The sequence below is a fragment of the Babylonia areolata genome, chromosome 31, assembly GCF_041734735.1.
Source record: "Babylonia areolata isolate BAREFJ2019XMU chromosome 31, ASM4173473v1, whole genome shotgun sequence".
NCBI classification, from domain to species: Eukaryota; Metazoa; Mollusca; class Gastropoda; order Neogastropoda; family Buccinidae; genus Babylonia; species Babylonia areolata.
Genome location: NC_134906.1, coordinates 15,900,155 through 15,922,654, shown reverse-complemented (window position 1 = coordinate 15,922,654; position 22,500 = coordinate 15,900,155). Strand labels below are relative to the sequence as shown.

Here is a 22,500-nt window from a genome sequence, read left to right as displayed (position 1 = left end):
CTCTGACACCCAGTGCTGTGTTGTGTTGTGTTGTGTTCCAATGACACCCAGTGCTGTGCTGTGTTGTGTTGTGTTCCTCTGACACCCAGTGCTGTGTTGTGTTGTGTTCCTCTGACACCCAGTGCTGTGTTGTGATCCTCTGACACCCAGTGCTGTGTTGTGTTGTGTTCCTCTGACACCCAGTGCTGTGTTGTGTTGTGTTCCTCTGACACCCAGTGCTGTGTTGTGTTCCTCTTACACCCAGTGCTGTGTTGTGTTGTGTTCCTCTGACACCCAGTGCTGTGTTGTGTTCCTCTTACACCCAGTGCTGTGTTGTGTTGTGTTCCTCTGACACCCAGTGCTGTGTTGTGTTCCAATGACACCCAGTGCTGTGTTGTGTTGTGTTCCTCTGACACCCAGTGCTGTGTTGTGTTGTGATCCTGTGACACCCAGTGCTGTGTTGTGTTGTGTTGTGTTCCACCCAGTGCTGTGTTGTGTTCCTCTTGAAAATGAAAGTGAAAGTGAAACTATCTGAGGGCTGCAGGAAAAGATAATTATATGATGAAGTAAGTTGTATAAACTCATTTTTTTCATTACACATGACAGTGTAATTTTGCAGTGACACTCATGTTGTTCACGGTAACTGCTGCATGTTTCACATCTGCAAAACTGGAAAAGCCACTTGCAGCCATTGTGATATGGATGGTCATATAGTACTTGTGACAGTTTGAACATTCTATGAATCTTCTGATGCTTCTCACATCCGTTTCTATATATGATATTAGTTCAGTTCAGTGACTCAAGGAGGCGTGTTTGGACAGATCCATATACGCTACACCACATCTGCTAAGCAGATGCCTGACCAGCAATGTTACCCAATATGCTTAGTCAGGCCTTGAGGGAAAATAAGATAAAATGAAGTAAAATGAGATACATAAAGAAATAAATGGATAAGTAATGAATAAACAAATAAATAATAGTAAAAAAACAGAAATGAAAATAAAATAAGATAGAAATGAATAAGCAAATAGATAAAGAAATGAAATGAAATAAAACATAGAAAACTATTAAATGAATAATGATATGACAATAAACAAATAAATGAATTTAAATAAACAGCAGTGTCAAGAGAACTCTGTGTGTGTGCAAGTGCATGTGTGAGAGAGAGAGAGAGAGAGAGAGAGAGAGAGAGAGAACTGCGATATGTAAGAATGTGTGTGCGTGTGTGTATGAGTATATGCAATCTTTGTTTTTATACATAGTGGGTGAGAGAGAGAGTGTGTATGTGTGTGTTGTGTGTGTGTGAGAGAGAGTGTGTGTGTGTGTGTTGTGTGTGAGAGAGAGAGTGTGTATATGTGTGTTGTGTGTGAGAGAGAGAGTGTGTGTGTGTGTTGTGTTGAGAGAGAGAGAGTGTGTATATGTGTGTTGTGTGTGTGAGAGAGAGAGTGTGTGTGTGTGAGAGAGGGAGAGAGAGAGTGTGTGTGTGTGGATAAATTTGTGCTTGAGTGTTTGGCTGGCTGACTGTAAAGGGTTATGCATGCAAGTTTTTCTTTTCTCATTTTAGTGTTTAAATGCATGTTTTAAACGTCAGTATTTACATTGTACAGTGCAACTGAGCACGTTTTATATGGAAAGGCGCTTTATAGACTGAATTATTATTGTTTCTATTACACACACACACACACACACACACTGCTACAGATTTACAGCAAGAAGGGTGGGAAAAGATCTGTGATGCCATGAAAGTGTTGCTTAGTGTAATGTTTTTGGAAACGCCCATAAAGACTGTTCCATTTTGAAGAAATTTGCACAAATATTAGTTTGGAAATTATGCCAATATTTGTTTGATTTGCAAAGGATCGTGCTCTATATAATAATAAAATACATTTTAAATATTTTGAATAGAATTAATAAACTTAACGAATAAATAACAGAATAAAATAGAATGAAATGGAAGTCTTAGTGCGGGGCGTTTCCAAAAACCTGCGGGACCATTTGTCGTGTTTCACTACAGATCAAATACATAAACAACTGCCTAACATGAACTTTTCAATTTATTTGATTTGGTCAGTGTTTAAAAGGAGGCTGTAGAAAAAAAAAATTCAGTTATAAACCTGATGGGCCTAAACTGCAGTGCACAAATGGCGCCTTCTCACAGACCATCATCATCATCTTCTTCACAAAAAGCTGCCGCGTTAGCCGGTATCGTTCCAATGGAAAAACTCATTGAAGATGCACTGAACAACGAAAGCTTTGGTTTTCGTAACACTCTGGAGGATTTTGTATTTAATAAGGTAAATTGTTTGCCCGTATGTGCAAAGCGAAAAGCAGTAGAGATCCGGCGGCTCCACACCTAGCTGGTCCATAATTTTTTTTCCCCGTCGCAGTATAATCAAAACTGGTTCGGCGACGTACAGATCCAGATCCAGGGGAAGGGGAAGAAAGGTGGTCAAAAGTCCAATGACGATTTTGACAGTGACGCATGCTAATCGTGTCGCAAAACCGATCGAGTGTTCCTCTTTGTTGTCGTTATCGTTGAAAACTATTTTGGAACAAAGTAAAAAAACAACATTTTATCAACTATTGTCACGTCGATGTTGTCACCAAACAATTTAAATGTGACCAAGACGTTGAGGTGTTGAAAAGGCAAAACCTTCTTCAGTACAAAGTAGACAAACAAGAACAATACAGCTGACGAGAAAACTTACGTGAAAATCATCGGCATTCCAGAACAAGACAACGAAGACCTGGAGGAGGAGGTCAGTAAAGTCTTCCAGGATGCAGGTTGTACCATCAAGCCCAGTGAAATAGCTGTTGTCCACAGGTCTGGCCGGCAGAAGACCAGAAGCTACAACATACTGTTTCCCGTGGAAACGCTCCCACTAGCCGACCTGTGCTGGTGAAATTTGTGTCTCGGCGGACAAAGGCGACGTTGATGGAGAAGCGACGTGCCCTGAAGGAGACCCAGGAGTTCAAAAAGGTCTTCATCAACGACAATCTGACTCCTCTCCGCTCCAGACTGCTACACGTGGTAAAGCGCAACGAGGCAGTTGACAGGATTCGACACCACAAGAGGCCATTCCTACAAACTATTAAAAGTTTCAGTTAAAACTTCCAGATTTGCACATTTCTTTACTAACAGAGTAACAAATGTTTGGAACATTTTGTCACAAGATGTTGTTTCTGCAGGAACAGTGAATACATTTAAAAATTATCTTGATATTCATTTGAAAAATTTTAAATACAAAACTCATTTACATATTTATTGATTTTTCAAGCATTGGGCACTCAATGTTGAAAAATGCATCAGACATATGTGGGGACTCTCTTTTTCTTCCCCAAATCAAGCGGGCAAAAGGCCTTGTAAGGTCTGCACGCCTTGATATGATATGATATGATATGCTGAAGAAGACACCGGGCCAGACCACGAACGCTTAGGTCGTCATGATTTACAGCCCTGATGACCTTTTCCACCTTGGTGTGGACAGTGTAGTAGACTTTGAAGTTTTGGGTCTTCAGCATGTTGTGGGAAGCTGCGATACGTAGCCTAGAAACGAGTGTGTGGAGGAGGGGGGTAGAGGAGGTGCAGGGTAATGCGTGTGTGGGGTGTGTGTGTGTGTGTGTTGGGGCTCATGTACGTTTATGTATATTTGACTGTGCTTTCATATCTGTGAAACTGCATGTTTGGTGCATATCTGTTATGCATGTGTGGGTGTATGTGTAAATGTGTGTCTTCATGTTTTACATTTATTTGCTTATTTATCATCATTGTTGTCTTATTTATTTATTTATTTATTTATTATTATTATTATTATTATTACCTTTTTTATATTATAATTATTATTTATTTATTTATTTACTTATTTATGTACACTTATAGTTGACTTCAACAAGTTTTTGCGCCTTATACATATTATTAGTAGTGGTAGTAGTAGTTTAAAAAAAAAAAGAAGTATTTATCTATTATTTATTCACCTTTTAAGTGATATTTAATTCAACAAATAAGCTAAAGCCAGTTTTTAAGTTTGGTAATGCATGTTTGGATGTTGTCGATTCATTTAAATATCTTGGTATCGAATTTAGTGGAAACGGAACTAAAAATAATATATGAACAGGCTCAAAAAGCTTTCGTTTTTTTTTTTTTTTTTTTTTTTTTTTACTTCAGTCAGCCAGAAATCAAGAATTTACCTTTACATATTGTTCTGGACATGTACCAGTCTATGATTGTTCCTGTTTTGTTGTATGGTGCAGAAATATGGGGTTATGAAAATGTAGATATACTTGAAAAATTAGAATTGAAAATTTTGAGACGCTTGTTCAAACTGAACAGGAATACTATGACCCAAATTATTTATAGAGAAACTGGTATCTATCCAGTTAGTGTGTTGGTGAAAATGAGATTGGTTTGATTTTGGACCAGCTTTGTGATATCAAACATAGAAAAATATTGTGGTAAGATATTTGATATTACTTGACTTACATCGAAATGATGTTTATTCTTCAAAATGGGTGAATAATATCAGACAAATTTTAATTAAATCAGGGTATGACTGTGTTTGGGATGCTCAATTCTTCTTAGAGAGGAAATCTTTCTGCAAGAATGTCAATATTGCTTTGAGAGATAATTTTCAAAATCAATGGAGACATGCTCTAGAGGCAAGTAATAAATGTTTGTTTTATCAAAATTTTAAAAGTGGATTTGATAGAGAAAAATATATGTCAAATGCCTGATAATTATGTTATCAGCTTCTGCAAATTTTGAAGTAGTAATCATAAGCTGGAAATAGAAACGGAGACACAAAGGAATACCACGAGAGTTAGTTACAGCTTTGTAAGGTTTGTAACAGGTCTTTGACAGGGGATGAGTTCCATTTTATAATGGAATGTCCCAGTTATGATCAGTTGCGAAATAGATAAGTTCCTAAAAAATATTTGTCTCCAAAATCGGTTTTTTATTTTTTGTAATATGCTCAAAGGAGGCAAAAAAGTCATTTTAGCTGTAAGTAGGATGATTAGATTTGCAAATGTTGCCAAGCTACACTTTTTGATGTTTTCCCAATTTTTATGTGAAATTGTTGTGTGTGTGTGTGTGTGTGTGTGTTGTTGTTGTTGTTCATCAGTTTTATATCTTTTCACTAGAGTGATATCAGATGTCAAAAAAGATATTTAAAAAAGTGTATGTGATGGGGGCTACAGGGAAGGCGGGGTAAATGAGCTGGATATTGGAAATGTGGCTTGAGTAGATGTTGAATGTGTGTCTGTATGTGTGTGTTTATGTGTGTGTGTGATGATTTCTTAATGCTTGAATGTTTTGCCAGTCCTGATTTTTAGATTAAAAGGAAGAAGAAAACCAAGCCCTACTCTACAAGTACTCACTTATTGGACTGTTTGATTATGCTAAAAAAAAAAAAAAAAAAAAAAAATCATATATTGACATTGGCGATTCAGAAATGGAATGTTTTGAACAGAGTGTTTTGATAGTACTGGGATATGTTGTTTCATAACATCACAGGTGAGGACATGTTCAGGGGGGATACTTTGTTCACAAATGCATGTGATATTTTTGGAATATCTGGTTTTTAAAGCATTAGTTTTCCATCTACACATAAGGAAAGTAATTTTTTGGTTAATTTGGACATGTTTTTGTGCACCAGGACAAAGGAATATCTATATAAACTGACTTTGGATGACTCTTTGCTCCTTGTTTCACTGCTCTGTTCACTTTATCCAGCAGAATGTGATTGTAGTGCCTTGAAAACAGTCATCATTGTTTAAATGACTGATTTCAAATATCATTTCACGTCCGTGTTGTCTGTATTGATTGTAGTGTCCGAAGCACTGATATGGGATCAACACAGAAAAGAATGTCAAAAATGTCGCATGTAAAAAATATTAGAAAATTTAAGGCCATCAGTATTGCAGTGAGTTCAGCTGTGAAAATTGATCTGTTGTTTCCAGTATGAAACGATTTCTCGTGTGTGTGTGTGTGTGTGTGTGTGTGTAGTGTTGGGCCTGTATACATTTGAGCTTTCATATAGCTGTGAGATTGCATATTTGTTGCATATCTGTTGTGTGTGTGTTTGGGCATTTATATGTGTGTGTTTTACCTTCCCCAACCAAAGTCAGGTACCCATTCACACCTGGGTGGAGTGAGGAAAAACAGAGTTAAATGTATTTCCCAGGGATGCATTACCTTGCAAAAACTGAGCATCAAATCACGATTAATGGTGAACTCATTGTCCCATGGTGCCTTATTATAAAGCTTCACATAAAGACATCATCAGTATATCAGCAAAAGAATCATAACACACAAGCTGTCGATGTTTACGTGCTTGCAATAAAAAATTTGGTGATGTATGAATTAATCAGAGGTGCATTAAAAAAAAAACAAAAAAAACAATAAAAGAACACAGTCAGGGTGAACCAGATGTGGTGATGTGCAGTTATTGATTTTTCTCTCTTTACCTGACTGCTGGCAGTTATTTTTTATTTTGAAGCTACAATGTTCTTGTAAGACCTCATATGTGATAAAATACTCTGTGTGTGTGTGCGTGCGCACGTGTTTGCCAGTGCATGTGCGTGTGTGTGTGTGTGTGTGTGTTTGCCAGTGCATGTGCATGTGTGTGTGTGCATACATATGTGCATGTGTGCTTGTATGCATGCTTTTCCTGTGTCATTCAGTCAGGCTTAGGTCACCCACACAAAAATGCTTACACACACACACACACACACACACACACACACACACACATACACATACACACACATGCATACAAACTTGTTTACCTTGAGCCGAGTAAATGGAGATACTTTGAAGTAGGTGTCTATGGAATACTTCAGGAGTTGCCAGCCTTCAGGTGCTGTTAATAGTCCTTGTGGCTAGACAGGAAGATGGTTTTTGGCTGTGTCCTCCACATCCCCACATCATGATCCTTGTGGCTGACACAGGTTGATGGTTTGTGGCTGTGTGTCCTCCACATCCGCACATCATGATCCTTGTGGCTGACACAGGTTGATGGTTTGTGGCTGTGTGTCCTCCACATCATGATCCTTGTGGCTGACACAGGTTGATGGTTTGTGGCTGTGTGTCCACATCCCCACATCACGATCCTTGTGGCTGACACAGGTTGATGGTTTGTGGCTGTGTGTCCTCCATATCATGATCCTTGTGGCTGACACAGGTTGATGGTTTGTGGCTGTGTGTCCTCCACATCATGATCCTTGTGGCTGACACAGGTTGATGGTTTTTGGCTGTGTCCTCCACATCCCCACATCATGATCCTTGTGGCTGACACAGGTTGATGGTTTGTGGCTGTGTGTCCTCCACATCCCCGCATCATGATCCTTGTGGCTGACACAGGTTGATGGTTTGTGGCTGTGTGTCCTCCACATCCCCACATCATGATCCTTGTGGCTGACACAGGTTGATGGTTTGTGGCTGTGTGTCCCTCTGTGTGTGTATGTTTGTGTGTGCAATTCTGTATTTCACTATCACACTATTCTTTTATATATTTGCATTTTGGGGGGCTTTTTCCTGCTATTTTTTTCATAGATGGCTTGTTGTAAAAAAGCCGTTGTTGCTTCTTCAATTTACCATCTTGAAATAAAAATTTGACTGGTTTGCAAACACAAATCTTAATAACAAGCTGGAATAAATTACACAATTTAGTCCAAATTATAGAGAAACAAGAGAGGCAAGGCCTTCAAGACTCACTTGTGATACACTTAAAAAAAATCTAATTGTTAAAATGCGTTCTGCATTTGTTATTACAAAGCTTTGAGTTTAAAAAAAGAAAAAAGAAAGAAAAAAAAAAAGAAGTCCTGATGGCAGATTCGAACCCTGCATGTTCAGGTGAGAAGAAACTCTTACCCAATACATTATCGTGGCTCCTTAACTGAAGTTAAAAAATTTAACATTTAAACATGCTTTTTTTAAAGGGCGATAAATCGATTGCAGTATTTGCAGTGAGAACGCTGTTTAAGTCATATTTTTCTGGTGTATCTTGGGCATTCATAAAAATCTTTTAAGGGCAATTAAAAAAAATTTTTAAGTCCATGGTAAAGGAGACACAGCTATCACCGCAATCACACTGAAACATTTAGCCATTTTCTCTGGATCTAGACAGATGTACAAGTTTAGTTACACCTGCCGGGAATGTACTACACAGTTGATTCAATTCGTCTTTTATGTTCATTCTAGTTTTATAGTTTTAAAGTTGATATGAAAATTGAGTATTTTGTTAAACTAATAACATGTAGAGCCAAGTACAAGTACTTCTAAACGTATGAAGTGAAAAGGACTTCATTTTGAGAAAAGTCAAGACTGGAAATTTTTAAGTTTCATCAAGGGTATTAACTCGCATGGTTTATTATTTTTAACTGTGAATTCTGACTGATTTTGTTGATATTTTTATGGCAGTTTGGGGCATAATCCAGTAAGTGATGAGGCGTTCACAAATCTTTCTCTGAATAAATATTTAACGGTCTCCTTCTCCAACTTTCCATCACATGTTATCGTGTATTGTCGATTGAATATAGGATTGAACAGGCAGGTCAACAACTTGAAACAAAATGGCGTCCTTTGCGTTCGTGAGGAATATGAGCACGCACTTTGAATATGTATAAATATGTGTACGAAATTGATTTTTGCCCATGACCTTCAGGGCTCAGCCAATAGATCTATAAAGTCCACTCACAGTATTGATTTTAGTATTTTCTGAAAAAAAACCCACATGGGCGAATGAACATAGTGAAAGCCCTGTACACTGAGAGTAAAACACACAAGCTTTTTATGCATTGAGTATAATTTCAAAATGTAATGTTTAAGATGAGAAAGATCAGTTTAAAGCAAATTAACCCCCCTAGCATTAATTACAGATTAAATTCCCTATTTTACTATCTGGAGCAAAGACATGCACCAGAAATATAACTTCCATGCTTAGCGAAAGAAGTTCCTGTATGAACAAAAAATGATAAAAATGACTGCTCTTGTTGTTGTGTCAGAATATCAGATCAAAGTGCCAAGTTTAGAGAATAAAAAAAATATAAATATAACAGTAAATTCAGTTTGCATTTAATTTGGCTTCTTCATCTTTTTTTTTTCTTTTTTGTGCCCATCCCAAAGGTGCAATATTGTTTTAAACAAGATGACTGGAAAGAACTGAATTTTTCCTATTTTTATGCCAAATTTGGTGTCAACTGACCAAGTATTTGCAGAGAAAATGGCAATGTTAAAGTTTACCACGGACACACACACACACACACACACACACACACAGACACACACAGACACAGACAACCAAACACCAGGTTAAAACATAGACTCACTTTGTTTACACAAGTGAGTCAATAAGCACACAATCACACACACACATGCCTGTGAGTGTGAAATTGTATGTGTGAGTGTGATTGTGCTAATTTGTCTATAATTTGGACTAAATTGTATAATTTGATCCAGCTTGTTATTGAGATTTGTTGTTGATTTTACTAACTGCATGTAACTTGATTAATTATGGAGACTTTTGTTTGATATCATTTATGAATATATTGTGGGTTTGCATTTCAAGTCAGTCGACTGTGATAATATCGTTCTTTAAAAGTTTATGACAAAAATTTAAACAAGTTAAATTTGCTCTAATTTTTATTCCCAAGTAACTTTACTGTGGTGTTTGCTTCTGATTCATGGCCAACTAAGGTCTCTACATAGGCTGTTTAAACATTAGTAATGCAACAAACAAGAAGGAAGATATTGCAACCATTCTTTTTAACACCAGAAATCCATTTCATTTATTCTGTTTTGCTCAATATTGACTGTCTTCACACATAACAGATGATGAAATAAACATGCCAGGCAGCAAGATTATCTACTCAGATCCTACTAAATGCCAAACTACTCGTTTTCTTATGTATTTTGTGTCTTCATTAAAGTGTAAGAGATTAAACAGGTTTATGGTGTTTGAGAAGAGATTAAAAGTAATGGTAAAAACACTCTTGGAGAAGGATTTGTATATAAATCAATCAAAAAATGTAGTATGAGAGAATAATTTTAGTTCTGTTATGGATGAGGTGATAATGTTTGATTATGAAATTATTATTTTGGGTGATTTCAATTTTGATTTGCTTAAAACCTAAACCAAAGGGCATCAGAACTACTCCATGCATGGCTTAGAACATTTAAATGACAGACCAGCACACAAAATTGAAAACACAACTACTTTAACAGATCACATTTACGCAACTACAAAACAACTCATTGTTGAGGTATTGTCCCACCATGTGGCTGTAGTGATCATTTCCCATCTAGTTAAGAAATTGTGTTCAAACTCCAAGGTAGAACATGAAAGTATAATTTATAGGAGTTTTAAGAACTTAAATGAAGATGATTTTCTCTCTGATATAGCAAACTCACCTTTAGATTACTTTAATCAGTGAAGAGATCACGAAGAAGCCACTGAATTCTGGAGAGATACATTTTCTTCTGTACATAACAAACATCCACCATTTATGAAGAAAAGAATTAGACAAGAAACAAAACCACCATGGATAACAAAAGAAATTGACAGTGAAACACATCATAGATATTATTTGAAGATCTATGGATCAAATGAACAATTTAAAAAATAAAAAGGATATAGTAAACTCCATGAAATGTAAATCCAAAAGTAATTATTTTCAGCAAATGTTAGCTTCTACAAAAGAATCTCATCTAATTAGGAAAGTCATTAACAAGTTAATTAATAAACTTGTGTCATGAAAACAACAAATTGTCACTGGTGTAACAGCAGATCAGTTAAATAATCTTTTTGCAAGCATTGCTGATAAGATCATATCAGTTGATATGACCAGTGAAAATTACCTTGGTATTTTAAAATGGTATCTTGATTCAAAGAAATTTTATGTTCCTTTTGGTCTTCAACCACTGATGGTTTTGAATGTCAGTGAAAGTTTATCACAACAAAAACAGTCTGGCACACATGATTTGGACGGGTTTGATAGATGGATATTTAAGCTTTCTTCCCCTGCTGTTGTTGATATTTCTTCATAGTTTGTTGATTGATAAAGAATGTTTCCTTCAAAATTCAAGCAAGGTAGAGTCATTCCACTGTACACATCAGGTATAATATTATGTATGGAAATGTTCAACAACAGCAACAAAATCGCAGGCACTTTTAAAACTAGACACAGCCACATGCTATGCATATCTAGACCAAGAAATGACCTGTACAAGTCCAGCTTTCTGCACTCTTTTTTTTTCTTTCTTTCTTTTTTCTATTTTTATAGTTGGCTTGATGTAAAAACAACAACAACAACTGTTGCTTATTTAATTTACCATCATGAAATAAAATTTTGACTTTGACACACAACTCCTACATGTTTGCATTCACACACTAGCAAGAGATAATTTGTGTAACTTTTAACTTGATAGACAAGATAATTGAAATGTTTTATATGTTCATGTTTGTGGCTTTGCAGTTGAAACATGAAGAAGGTGTTGACCAAACAAACCTCTGAGTGCCTGCTGCAAATAATTGGACATCACCAGTGTTCTTCTTTTGCTGTTAACATTCATAGCCTGCCTTCTGGCACTAAGACACCCAGTTTGTGTTCGTCAGTTTTGCAACAGACAAGATACCTTTGTGTAAGTCAGTTGTGTTATTGATTGCATTGCTTCACTTGTGTTATGTTGTGGTTATTTGGTTTTAATTTAGTTTGCTCAAGAATGCTAACATCTGAGCATGGGTGTTTTTACTCTTTGCACAATCTGTTACGTTCCTTTACTGTGTGAAACATAATTCTGTGCTTGTTGGCTGTCACGGCTCGTTGGCGATCTGCGTGCATGCCTGTCTGCATTTTTTTCCCCCTTCCCTTTTCCCCCTTTCTCTCTCCCTTCTTTCCCCCCCTCTCTCTCTCTCCCTTCTTTCACCCTCTCTCTCTCCCTTCTCCTCCTCGCTCTCCCTTCTCCTCCTCTCTCTCCCTTCTCCTCCTCTTTCCATCCCTCTCCTTCATCTCCCTCTCTCCTTTATGCTTTTGCACGTGTGGCATGTCTCTTCTCCTGAACGTTTTCTTTGAACTCTGAGCGAGTTCAGGAGTCGATCTGGTTAGGAAAGAAAGATTTCTCTGGGCTGTTGAGGCCAAGCTTTGCAGAGAGACGGGTCGCCGTTCCAGCGTGCGTGCTGTAGGGCGCCGTCGGTGAAGTAGTGGGGGCGTTTCCCTTTGTCACCCCTTCTTCTGTATTAGTCTTCAATCTTCAAATTGCAACAGACAAGATACCTTTGTAGATACAATATATCTTGTAGATACAAGATACAATATATCTTCTGTTTCACTCTGGCCCAGTGACGTGCCTGGTGGCAGGTTTTCCGGTGTTTCCTTCACTCTGGGCCAGTGACGTGCCTGGTGGCAGGTTTTCCGGTGTTTCCTTCACTCTGGGCCAGTGACGTGCCTGGTGACAGGTTTTCCGGTGTTTCCTTCACTCTGGGCCAGTGACGTGCCTGGTGACAGGTTTTCCGGTGTTTCCTTCACTCTGGGCCAGTGACGTGCCTGGTGACAGGTTTTCCGGTGTTTCCTTCCCTTCCGTGCCGCTGCCTTCGATGGGTCCCCAGAACACAAGCCTGGACACTTCCTCACTCCCGTTCCCACTCCCGCTCCCACTCCATACTTCCATTGTACCCTTTCCCACCTACCCACTGTCCCTCTTGCCGGCCAGCTTCAGCCATCAAGCTACAAGTGTTGTCCGTTTTCAGCTGTCAGCACGAGTTTGAACTCTGGCAGCAGGGTTGAGCAGCACTGCTTTAGTTGACTGTAACTTGTAGAATTGTGCTGTGTTTAGACAAAGGTTATTTTTTGGGTTGTAATGCCTTGTTTTGTGGCGGGTATTTATTTATGTATTTTTTGCATCACCACAGTAAAGCAACGAGCTGAACTCTTCTGTGTCTCTGTGTTGTCGGGACGTTAGCTAGTCTGGGAAGGGGTGGGGGTTCATGGGCAACCCCATACGGGTTGTGACATTGGCAGTGTGTGCTTTGTTTTATCATTCCTGCCTGCAGTAGAAGTCATTGGCTTTATCACAAAGTTCAGTGTAAAGGATGGGTGAGTATGGAGAGGACAAAATGAGGGAGGAGGATAGTGTGTACAATAGTCTTGTGCCATATACGTTTTTCCCACCTCACTCCAGTCTGCTTTTTCTCTTCAGTCTCTTGGGTTTGTGACTGACCCTGCTGTGGAATGAGCTGCTGTATTAATTGAAACACGTTTACACACTGTTGAACCATGAGAAACATCTTTGTCTGACTTCAGGAGTTTGACAATTTATGTCTGTTGACAAAGAAGATATTTTGAAAAATGACCCATAGTGAACATTAATTTGGTGTGTACATGCATTGAAAGCAAACACGAAACATCAGAAAGCAGTTTTGAGTATATGTACAGAGTCTGTTGCTCTTTTGAAATTAACATTTTTAATTCTCAATTATTTTGCCGCTTAATTCTTTTATATATATATATGTATATGGTGTTTGTTGTTCTTTATAAACGGTGAATTGTAGGACATGTGTGTGAAAAAGTGGCCTGGGTTGTTTTCAAGGCTGATGCTGTACCCAGTACATTTGTAGGACAATTGTTGCCTTCACCTTTGTATTTTGCTTTTGTGGTTTGAAAAATGATGTAGTGTTGAACTTTTTTTCTTTATTTATCAGTGATATAATTCATGCAGCATCTATCTTCAGTCAGAAACCAAACTTTGAGCACTTCCCGAACACAGTGTCATTAGCACAACTGGCTGCCTGCCAGGCTGTCTCATGTGAGCTGGTGAAAATTCACATTAATGTTGGTTGTCAAGTAGTGGCTGACTATGCAAATTGAATAGTTTATAGTTTTATAGTGTCCTAAGATTAAACCCTTGACTGTTGAAATTTGGTGAAAAAAAAAATCAGTGTGGCATATAGAAATTGTAGTTCCTGATTTTAGTGTACTTATAGGTGGTGAATTTGCTGAAGAAAAGTAAATCAATCTGAAGAGGAAATATCAAAATATAAAGATTGACTGACATCCTGGCCTGAAAGCTGAATGTTATCTCAGTGAAATGACAAACTTTACTGACAGCATATCCATGAGCATCAGTCAAAGGGTTAAAGTAGTGCCTGTGCACTTTAGGCATTGTTTAACTGTTGTGTTGGCCTGCTCAGTAGGTCAGTGACTGTTGATAAGGCCTGGGTGGGTGACCCTCCAGGGGTCACTGGGGTCACTAGAAGATTCCTGTCGTTGACCTTTGCTGTGTCGCATGTAGGACTGCACCATGACATGTTGGTGATCAGTTCTGATGGTTTCAACATGATGTGTAGGACTGCACCATGACATGTTGGTGATCAGTTCTGATGGTTTCAACATGATGTGTAGGACTGCACCATGACATGTTGGTGATCAGTTCTGATGGTTTCAACATGTGTAGGACTGCACCATGACATGTTGGTGATCAGTTCTGATGGTTTCAACATGATGTATAGGACTGCACCATGACATGTTGGTGATCAGTTCTGATGGTTTCAACATGTGTAGGACTGCACCATGACATGTTGGTGATCAGTTCTGATGGTTTCAACATGATGTGTAGGACTGCACCATGACATGTTGATCAGTTCTGATGGTTTCAACATGTGTAGGACTGCACCATGACATGTTGGTGATCAGTTCTGATGGTTTCAACATGTGTAGGACTGCACCATGACATGTTGGTGATCAGTTCTGATGGTTTCAACATGATGTATAGGACTGCACCATGACATGTTGGTGATCAGTTCTGATGGTTTCAACATGTGTAGGACTGCACCATGACATGTTGGTGATCAGTTCTGATGGTTTCAACATGATGTGTAGGACTGCACCATGACATGTTGATCAGTTCTGATGGTTTCAACATGTGTAGGACTGCACCATGACATGTTGGTGATCAGTTCTGATGGTTTCAACATTCTCAAGTCTCCTCTTTCCTGTCTTTTCTTTCACTAAAGCAGAAACCTGAATACTGTAAGTTTTTTTGTGTATTAAAAAAATATTTTTTATACATAATAAGATAGTTACTGGCAACACATCCTCTTCAGCTATTAATTATTTCGTCATAACAGCAAGAGACATAATGAACTATTGATGTTTCTTCCCAAGCTTGAACCTGAGTGACATATACAGTCAGGGTACATACTGGAGTAAATAAATTACCCTTATTTTTAAAAGATGTAACTGGCCACAGCACTGTGACAGAATCGTTCAAGTGTTTGACTTCTGATCCAGTGGTCAGGGTTCAATCCCCTGTTTTGACATGGGTTTGTGTCCTTGAGAAAGGCACTTTACTCTGATTTTCCTCACTCCATCCAGGTGTGAATGGATACCTGACCTGGGTGGGGAAGATATAAGACCGCAGAAGGAGAGGACTGGGCCCCACATTCCTGTGCTGAACCCAAGACAGTGGATATGAATTCACTGTCCCGATTGCCATAAAAGGCTATAGGACTTTTAACATTCTAACTGACTATGACAGTTTCAAATAGTTTTAAAGGCATCTATTCAGAAAATTAGAAGACAGAATGAAAATCGTTATTCCTTCCAGTTAAAAAAGAAAAAGAAAAAAGAAAGGAAAGAGAAAGTACATGATTCTGTTCTCCCCATGACAGACAACATTCATGACTAATATTTATATTGATACATCTGTTACATCATTTACCCTGTATTCAATCTCACATTATTCAGTGGGGGATTTCTCTCTTTGTCTGCCTGTCTACCTGCTTATCTAAATGTCTGTATCTGTGGGGGATTTTGGGTGGATTATTTCATGAGAAAGAAGCCCTTTGTTCAAACTGTAATCTTTGCATGCTTTTCTTTACAAGCGATCTTGCGTGTGTGTGTGTGTGTGTGTGTGTGTGTGTGCATAAACATGAGAATGCGTGCATACATTTGTGAGAAACATTATCAACTATCTTGCCTGTCATATTAATTCAGACTAAATGCATCCTCCACCAATTATGTATGACATATAATGGTGATACAGGAATCATGTCATCCATAATATTAAGTCCTACAGTAATAAGTGTTTCTAGTAACTGTGACTGGCAAATGTTTATGGGTGTTTATGGCAGTTGTCAGTTGCTGATTGGGCCGTAGGTCCTGTTTTATTAAATGTGGATTGAATGATTCCCCTCCACAGTGATTAGGAAACAGCTGTGAGCACACCTTGGGGGCGTGAACTGCAATAGAAATATCTGTTACCTGTGACCTTTGGTCAGAACGCTGAGGCTGCCTGCAGTACTTACATTTGTGTCCTCAGTGTGCTTTCAGCTTGATATACTGATAGTACTGATCTAAAACCTGGTGTACTGAGAGTGATGGAGGTACTGTAGTAATGTTGTGTAGCCCTGCCTGGCTTTGTACAGTGTTGCACTGTAGTGTTCTATAGGGGTGGTTTTTTTTTTTTTTATTTTTTAATTTTTTTTTATAGATGTTTTGCTGTTGTGTCAAAAGACAAAGTAGAATGTGGGGCAATAATTGCTTGGTGTGATGTATTTTTCTGTGTCCAAATGTCGCTGACTGTGTGCATTGTGTGACAGTGACAGTGGTGAATTGTGGAAGTGTACTGTGTGTTTGTGTGTCCACTGTCAGTGACTGAACTCACCTGGCCTCACTTCAGACAGTGGTGGTGGTGGTGATGTCAGACATGTCCCCAAAGCTACAATGACAGCACAAGGATGGAAAATGACATGACTATGCATCAGTCCATGATGAGATGTAGCACTTTTCTCATGATCGTTGCATTTACTTTGCTGGGATGGGTGCAACAGTTGAGTGGTTAAAGCATTGGACTTTCAATCTGAGGATCCCAGGTTTGAATCTCGATAACGGCGCCCAGTGGGTAAAGGGAGATTTTTCTGATCTCCCAGGTCAGCATTATTATGTGCAGACATGTTTGTGTCTGAACCCCCTTCATGTGTATATGCAAGCAGAAGCTCAAACACATACATTAAAGATCCTGTAGTCCACGTCAGAGTTCGGCTGGTTATGGAAACAAGAACATACCCAGCTTGCACACCTCTGAAAACGGAGTATGACTGCCAACGTGGTGGGTGTAAAAGCGGTCTTACATGTAAAAGCCCACCTGTGTACATACGAGTGAAAATGTGAGTTGCTGCCCACAAACTAAGAAGAAGAACCTTGCAGAAAGTTGGTTGTGATAGTGATATTAGAATCTAAGTACTTGTGTGTTTATGAGCCACACATAACGTGTGTATATATCACTTTGTATGTACATGTGTGTGTGTGTGTGTGTGTGTGTGTGTGTGTGTGTGCTGTGTAGAGCTAGAGTGGGGCCTGGGTATGTAAGTTTTTCAGTTGAGGTTTGGGTCTTGGTGTTTGTGAGACTGCAGATTATTGCATGTGTGTTGTGCATCTATGTGTGTATGTGTGTGTGTGTATGCGAACATGCACGTGTGCATTTGTGTGCTTGTGTGAGTGTGTGCATGTGTTGGTGGATGTGGATTTGTTGAACGAGGCTTGTTTTTATTTAATTTCATTCATTTTCCTTCTTTGTATCTTTCATTTTATTACATTTTAATGCATTTACATATTTGTTTTTCTTTTTTAATTATTTTATTTTATTTTATGTTAATGTTTTACACAAACCTGCTGATCAACACATTGGATTAATGCAAAGTTCAGTGATCTGCTCTTTTTTTTTCAATGCTGATGTGGTGTTGCACACATGGATCAGTCCACAAGCTTTGACACCTTGAAACTGAAAGTGAAACCATGATGCCAAATGAAATGAAAATATGCCGGGATATCAAGAAAACATTGCTCAGAGTCAAGACTCCCACCAGAGATGCTTATTTACACAACAGGAGGACATAAAGACAATAAGTCAGCTTCCAGCTCACCAATATGAAAATGCAAATTAATAGAGGATTAACAGGACATGATGTACACAGAATTTGTATAACAAACTGAACTAAAGGCTAATCTCAGCCTGTTGTGCAAAAGACTGATTACAAAGCACTTAGAGCTCAGTCTCTGACTGAAGATAGGTGCTATGTAAAGTATCCATGTCAATCAAAAAAGACTATCTAAGACAGCAAGCTTACCCTGTGCACATAGGAAGAGATAGAAAATAACAAAACAGATGTATGGTGCCCACACTGAGAGCAAAGAAATTAACAGAATGTTTACACAGGTGGATGGATGGTGGTAGACGGGCGCAGTAGCAGAGTGGTTAAAGCGTTGGACTGTCAATCTGAGGGTCCCGGGTTCGAATCACAGTGACGGCGTCTGGTGGGTGAAAGGTGGAGATTTTTACGATCTCCCAGGTCAACATATGTGCAGACCTGCTAGTGCCTGAACCCCCTTCGTGTGTATATGCAAGCAGAAGATCAAATACACACGTTAAAGATCCTGTAATCCATGTCAGCGTTAGGTGGGTTATGGAAACAAGAACATACCCAGCATGCACACCCCCGAAAACGGAGTATGGCTGCCTACATGGCGGGGGTAAAAATGGTCATACACGTAAAAGCCCACTCGTGTGCATACGAGTGAACGTGGGAGTTGCAGCCCATGAACGCAGAAGAAGAAGATGGATGGTGGTAGAAAGATTGACATCGTGTTTGTTGGATAGATGGATTGATAGGTTTACACAGGTGGATGTATGGTGGTAGAAAGATTGACATCATGATTGTTGGATAGATGGATTGATAGTTTACGCAGGTGGATGTATGGTGGTAGAAAGATTGACATCATGATTGTTGGATAGATGGATTGATAGTTTACACAGGTGGATGTATGGTGGTAGAAAGATTGACATCATGATTGTTGGATAGATGGATTGATAGTTTACACAGGTGGATGGATGGTGGTAGAAAGATTGACAGTTGATAGATGGATTGATAGTTTACACAGGTGGATGGATGTGGGAGAACGATTTGCATCATGATTGCTTGATAGATGGATTGACAGCTAGATGGACAAACAGACAAACAAACAGATGCACGGACAGACAGAAGGAGAGCTGAACAGGTGGATGTGATGTTCGACCTTCGGATTTGAAGATGACCATGGCTTCAAATATAAGATGGAAGGTGACTGATGAGGCCAATCTGTGCCCTGAAGGCTCACCCACATGTGGGACACAAGTGAGTTGGTGCTGTCGTAGCAGTGGATGTTCCTCGGGCCTTGCTCACGGCACACTTTCGTTGCGCCTCAGTGATGTGCCTGGCTTCAGCTGCACGGGCTCCTGTGGTGATCTTGCTGCGGCAAGCTGGATGGTCCAGAGCAAGCGTCTCCCACATGTTGATGTCAATGCCCAGGTCTTTGAAGGACACTTTGAGGCAGTCCTTGTAGCGTTTCTTCTGCCCTCCAACTGAGTGCTTGCCCTGACACAGTTCTCCGTACAGCAGCTGCTTAGACAGTCGACTGTCTGGCATTCTGTCCACATGTCCATCCTACCTGGCTTGGGCTTTCTGCAGGAGGGTGTAGACACTGCAGAGACCAGCTTGTTCCAGGACTTCCGTGTCGGGGACTTTGTCCTGCCACACAATGTGGAGGCGTCTGTGGAGACAGCTCAGGCAGAAGTGATTGAGCTGTTTGGCGTGTCTGCTCTGGCATAAAGGAGGTGGTAGGGACCATTGCACAGTAGACCTTCTGCTTGGTGGTAAATCTGAATCCTTTCCACTCCCAGACTTTCTCACGGAGTCTCCCGAATGTGGCGCTGGCTTTGGCGATCCTGTTGTTGACCTCAGCATCTATGTTCACTGCACGAGAGAGCATACTGCCCAGGTAGGTGAAGGTTTCGACTGCCTGAAGGTTCTGCCCCTTCACTGTGATGCATGGCTCCTGGTATGACTTTCCTGGGACAGGCTGGTACATAACTTAAGTTTTTGGTGCTGATGGTGAGACCGAAGTTGTCACAGGCTTGTGAGGAGCAGTCCATTTCACACTGGATCTTCTGCGCTGTGCTGGTGTTGAGTGTGCAGTCATCAGCAAACAAGAAGTCTCTTATGACAGTCTTTTTCACCTTCGTAACAGCCTGCAGGTGCCTGAGGTTGAACAGTCTCCCATCAGTCCTGTATCTGATGTGGATTCCTTCTTCGCAGTCATGGAAGGCATCTTTCAGTATTGCAGAGAATACCATACTGAACAGAGTCGGGGCAAGAACGCAGCCTTTTTTGACGCGGTTTGTCACTGGGAAGGCCTCTTACTCGTCTCCGTCATCCAGAACTTTCACCATCATGTTGTCGTGGAACTGCCGGACGATTGTGATGGGAACTTGCTGGGGCAGCCAAACTTCTCCATGATCTTCCACAAGCCTTCTCTGCTGACTGTATCGAAGCCTTGGTCAGATTGACAAAGGTCATGAAGAGGTTACTGTGTTGCTCCTGGCATTTTTCCTGGAGTTTGCATGCAGCAAAAATCATATCCGCAGTCCAACGTTCAGCAAGGAAGCCACACTGGCTTTCCGGGAGGAGACCTTGCTCAAGACGTTGGAAAAGGCGGTTGAGCAGGACATGGGCCAGGATCTTCTTTATCATTCTCATCGAACAAGTCTTGGTTTCTTCGGGTTGCTGGTCCGAGAAGTTCAAGGGCAGAAGTGCAGACAGCCTCTCTGAAGGCCATCCGCTGTTCCTCAGTGCTGATCCCATCTTCCTGTGGTGTGTCTGGCAGTCTGCCTTCAAGGTCATAGGTGGGTTCATCTTCAACCTTGCTGCTTTTCAGCTCAGAAACATTCAGCCTTTTTGCAGTCTTCTGACCTTGGGGTCTTCTCATGGGCAGAATGCGAAGCTTGAACTTGGACACAATGAGGCAGTGGTCAGTCCAGCAGTTGGCACCACACATGGCTCTCGTCACTCTGACCTCCAGCCTGTCCCTCTTCCTGGTGATGATGTAGTCTATCAGATGCCAGTGCCTCAAGCAAAGCTGCATCCATGATGTCTTCTTATGGGTGGGTAGGCGGAACAAAGTGTTGGCGATGACAAGATCATGTGTGGCACATGTCTTGAGGAGTAGAAGACCATTGCTGTTACACTTTCCAGTGCCATGTCTTCCAATGATCCCTTCCTAGGTTTGGTAGTTTGTCCCTACTCTGGCATTAAAGTCCCCGAGAACAATTAGCTTCTCTTGACTGCGGGACTGCTGAAACAAGGGCGTTGACTTCTTCAGTCTTTAATGTCATCTGGGTTGGTCATAGTGGGAGCGTTGGCACTAATCAGCATTGCACTTTTCTTGATGATGATAATAATAATAATAATTCATAACTTTTCTATGGTGAGATATCCAGTACTAATGCTGCTCAAAACACCTTACATGATCAAGCTAGATATAAACATAACATAAAAACATTACAACCCCTGACCACTTCAGAAGAAAGTGAATCCACCACCACGTTCTGTAAGCTCACCCTTGTCTGCGAGGCGCGTTTCTCTGAGAGCTGCTATGTCCACATTTTAGCGAGCTAGCTCTTTGGCAACCAGTGCAATTCTTCTCTCAGGTCTGTCTGCTTTGATATTACCCAGCAGAGTTCTCACGTTCCATGTGCCAAGGTTGAGCATCATCACTTTCTTCTTCGTTTTTGTTTGTTGACCACCATGAGGGATCCCCACAGTTGTGGTGAGCTGGCCAGGGAGAAGTGAAACAGGCTATGTTTGAGGCACCTTTTCTAGCCCCTTCCTGTATGGAGGTGAGCAGAACGATCCTAAAGAGGACTGCTCAGACACCCAGGGGACTTCCGAACTCCACTGCTGCTTCGGTCCAGTAGAGAGCGACACTATGCCCTGGGCCGCATGTGTACAGGTTTTTGACTACAGCTTCCAGTGTATCTGCACCTACTGCTTTGCCACTCCCCCATCGCCACAGGACGTGAGGTGTTGCGCTGTGTAATTTGAAGTCATGACTTGCGCTTGACTTAAAGTGAGGGAGAGTTGCCTCACTCTCTTGTCCTGGCCTATCTGGACCTAGTTGCAAGACAAAATCGAGACAGCTGGAGATAGGTCAGGATGCAGTAGATGGCCAGCAGTGTTCTGCATGTGTCTGACTGCGCCCTTTTAGCACTCCACAGCACATTGCTGAGAATCGTCTTTCTGCCTGTTGAACCAATGATGGCTTCATCCGTGCAGTCCACCTAATCCAGGCTTCACATTATAGGTTGAGAAGCCCTAAATGTTATGGGTCCATGACGGTTCTTGCGACATGCACACAAGTCACCCTACCTATTGTTGGCATCCTCATCCACTATTGCAGTTGTTGAGAGATGTCTCCTCTTCCACCTGTTCGCCATTGGGATGATCTCTTTGTATTTGACCATACATAGGGGCTTGTTCGTGGGCGCCAGGGTGTATCCACACACCAGTAGGCAATGTGTGCTACACATTATGTATAGGGGGCCAGCAACAACATCCCTTAAGCCAACTTCAGTGATGTGCCAAATCTGGCAAAGACAATCACTCTCAGATCAGATATTCATGTTGGGTTTATTCCCCACATGTGGCAGGTAGAACT

The 22,500-nt window shown here is 40.4% G+C and overlaps 1 protein-coding gene across 9 annotated transcripts in view; it reads left to right on the top strand.

The window, feature by feature from the left end:
• The window catches only part of LOC143275890 (kynurenine--oxoglutarate transaminase 3-like), a 64,382-nt gene that overhangs the window by 3,399 nt on the left and 38,483 nt on the right, over positions 1–22,500 (top strand). For 3 of the 9 annotated variants that reach the window (XM_076580203.1, XM_076580205.1, XM_076580207.1), the window contains exon 2: positions 11,452–11,617. The exons of 2 other annotated variants lie outside the window; for them this stretch is intronic. In XM_076580203.1, the coding sequence (XP_076436318.1) occupies positions 11,459–11,617 (159 nt within the window). In that variant the 5' untranslated portion in view covers positions 11,452–11,458. Of the gene's footprint in view, positions 1–2,803; positions 3,011–11,451; positions 11,618–12,237; positions 12,257–16,288; positions 16,356–16,377; positions 16,423–22,500 lie in introns of those variants that run through there. 4 more of the 9 variants (XM_076580204.1, XM_076580210.1, XM_076580208.1 and 1 more) reach the window with 4 other exon arrangements.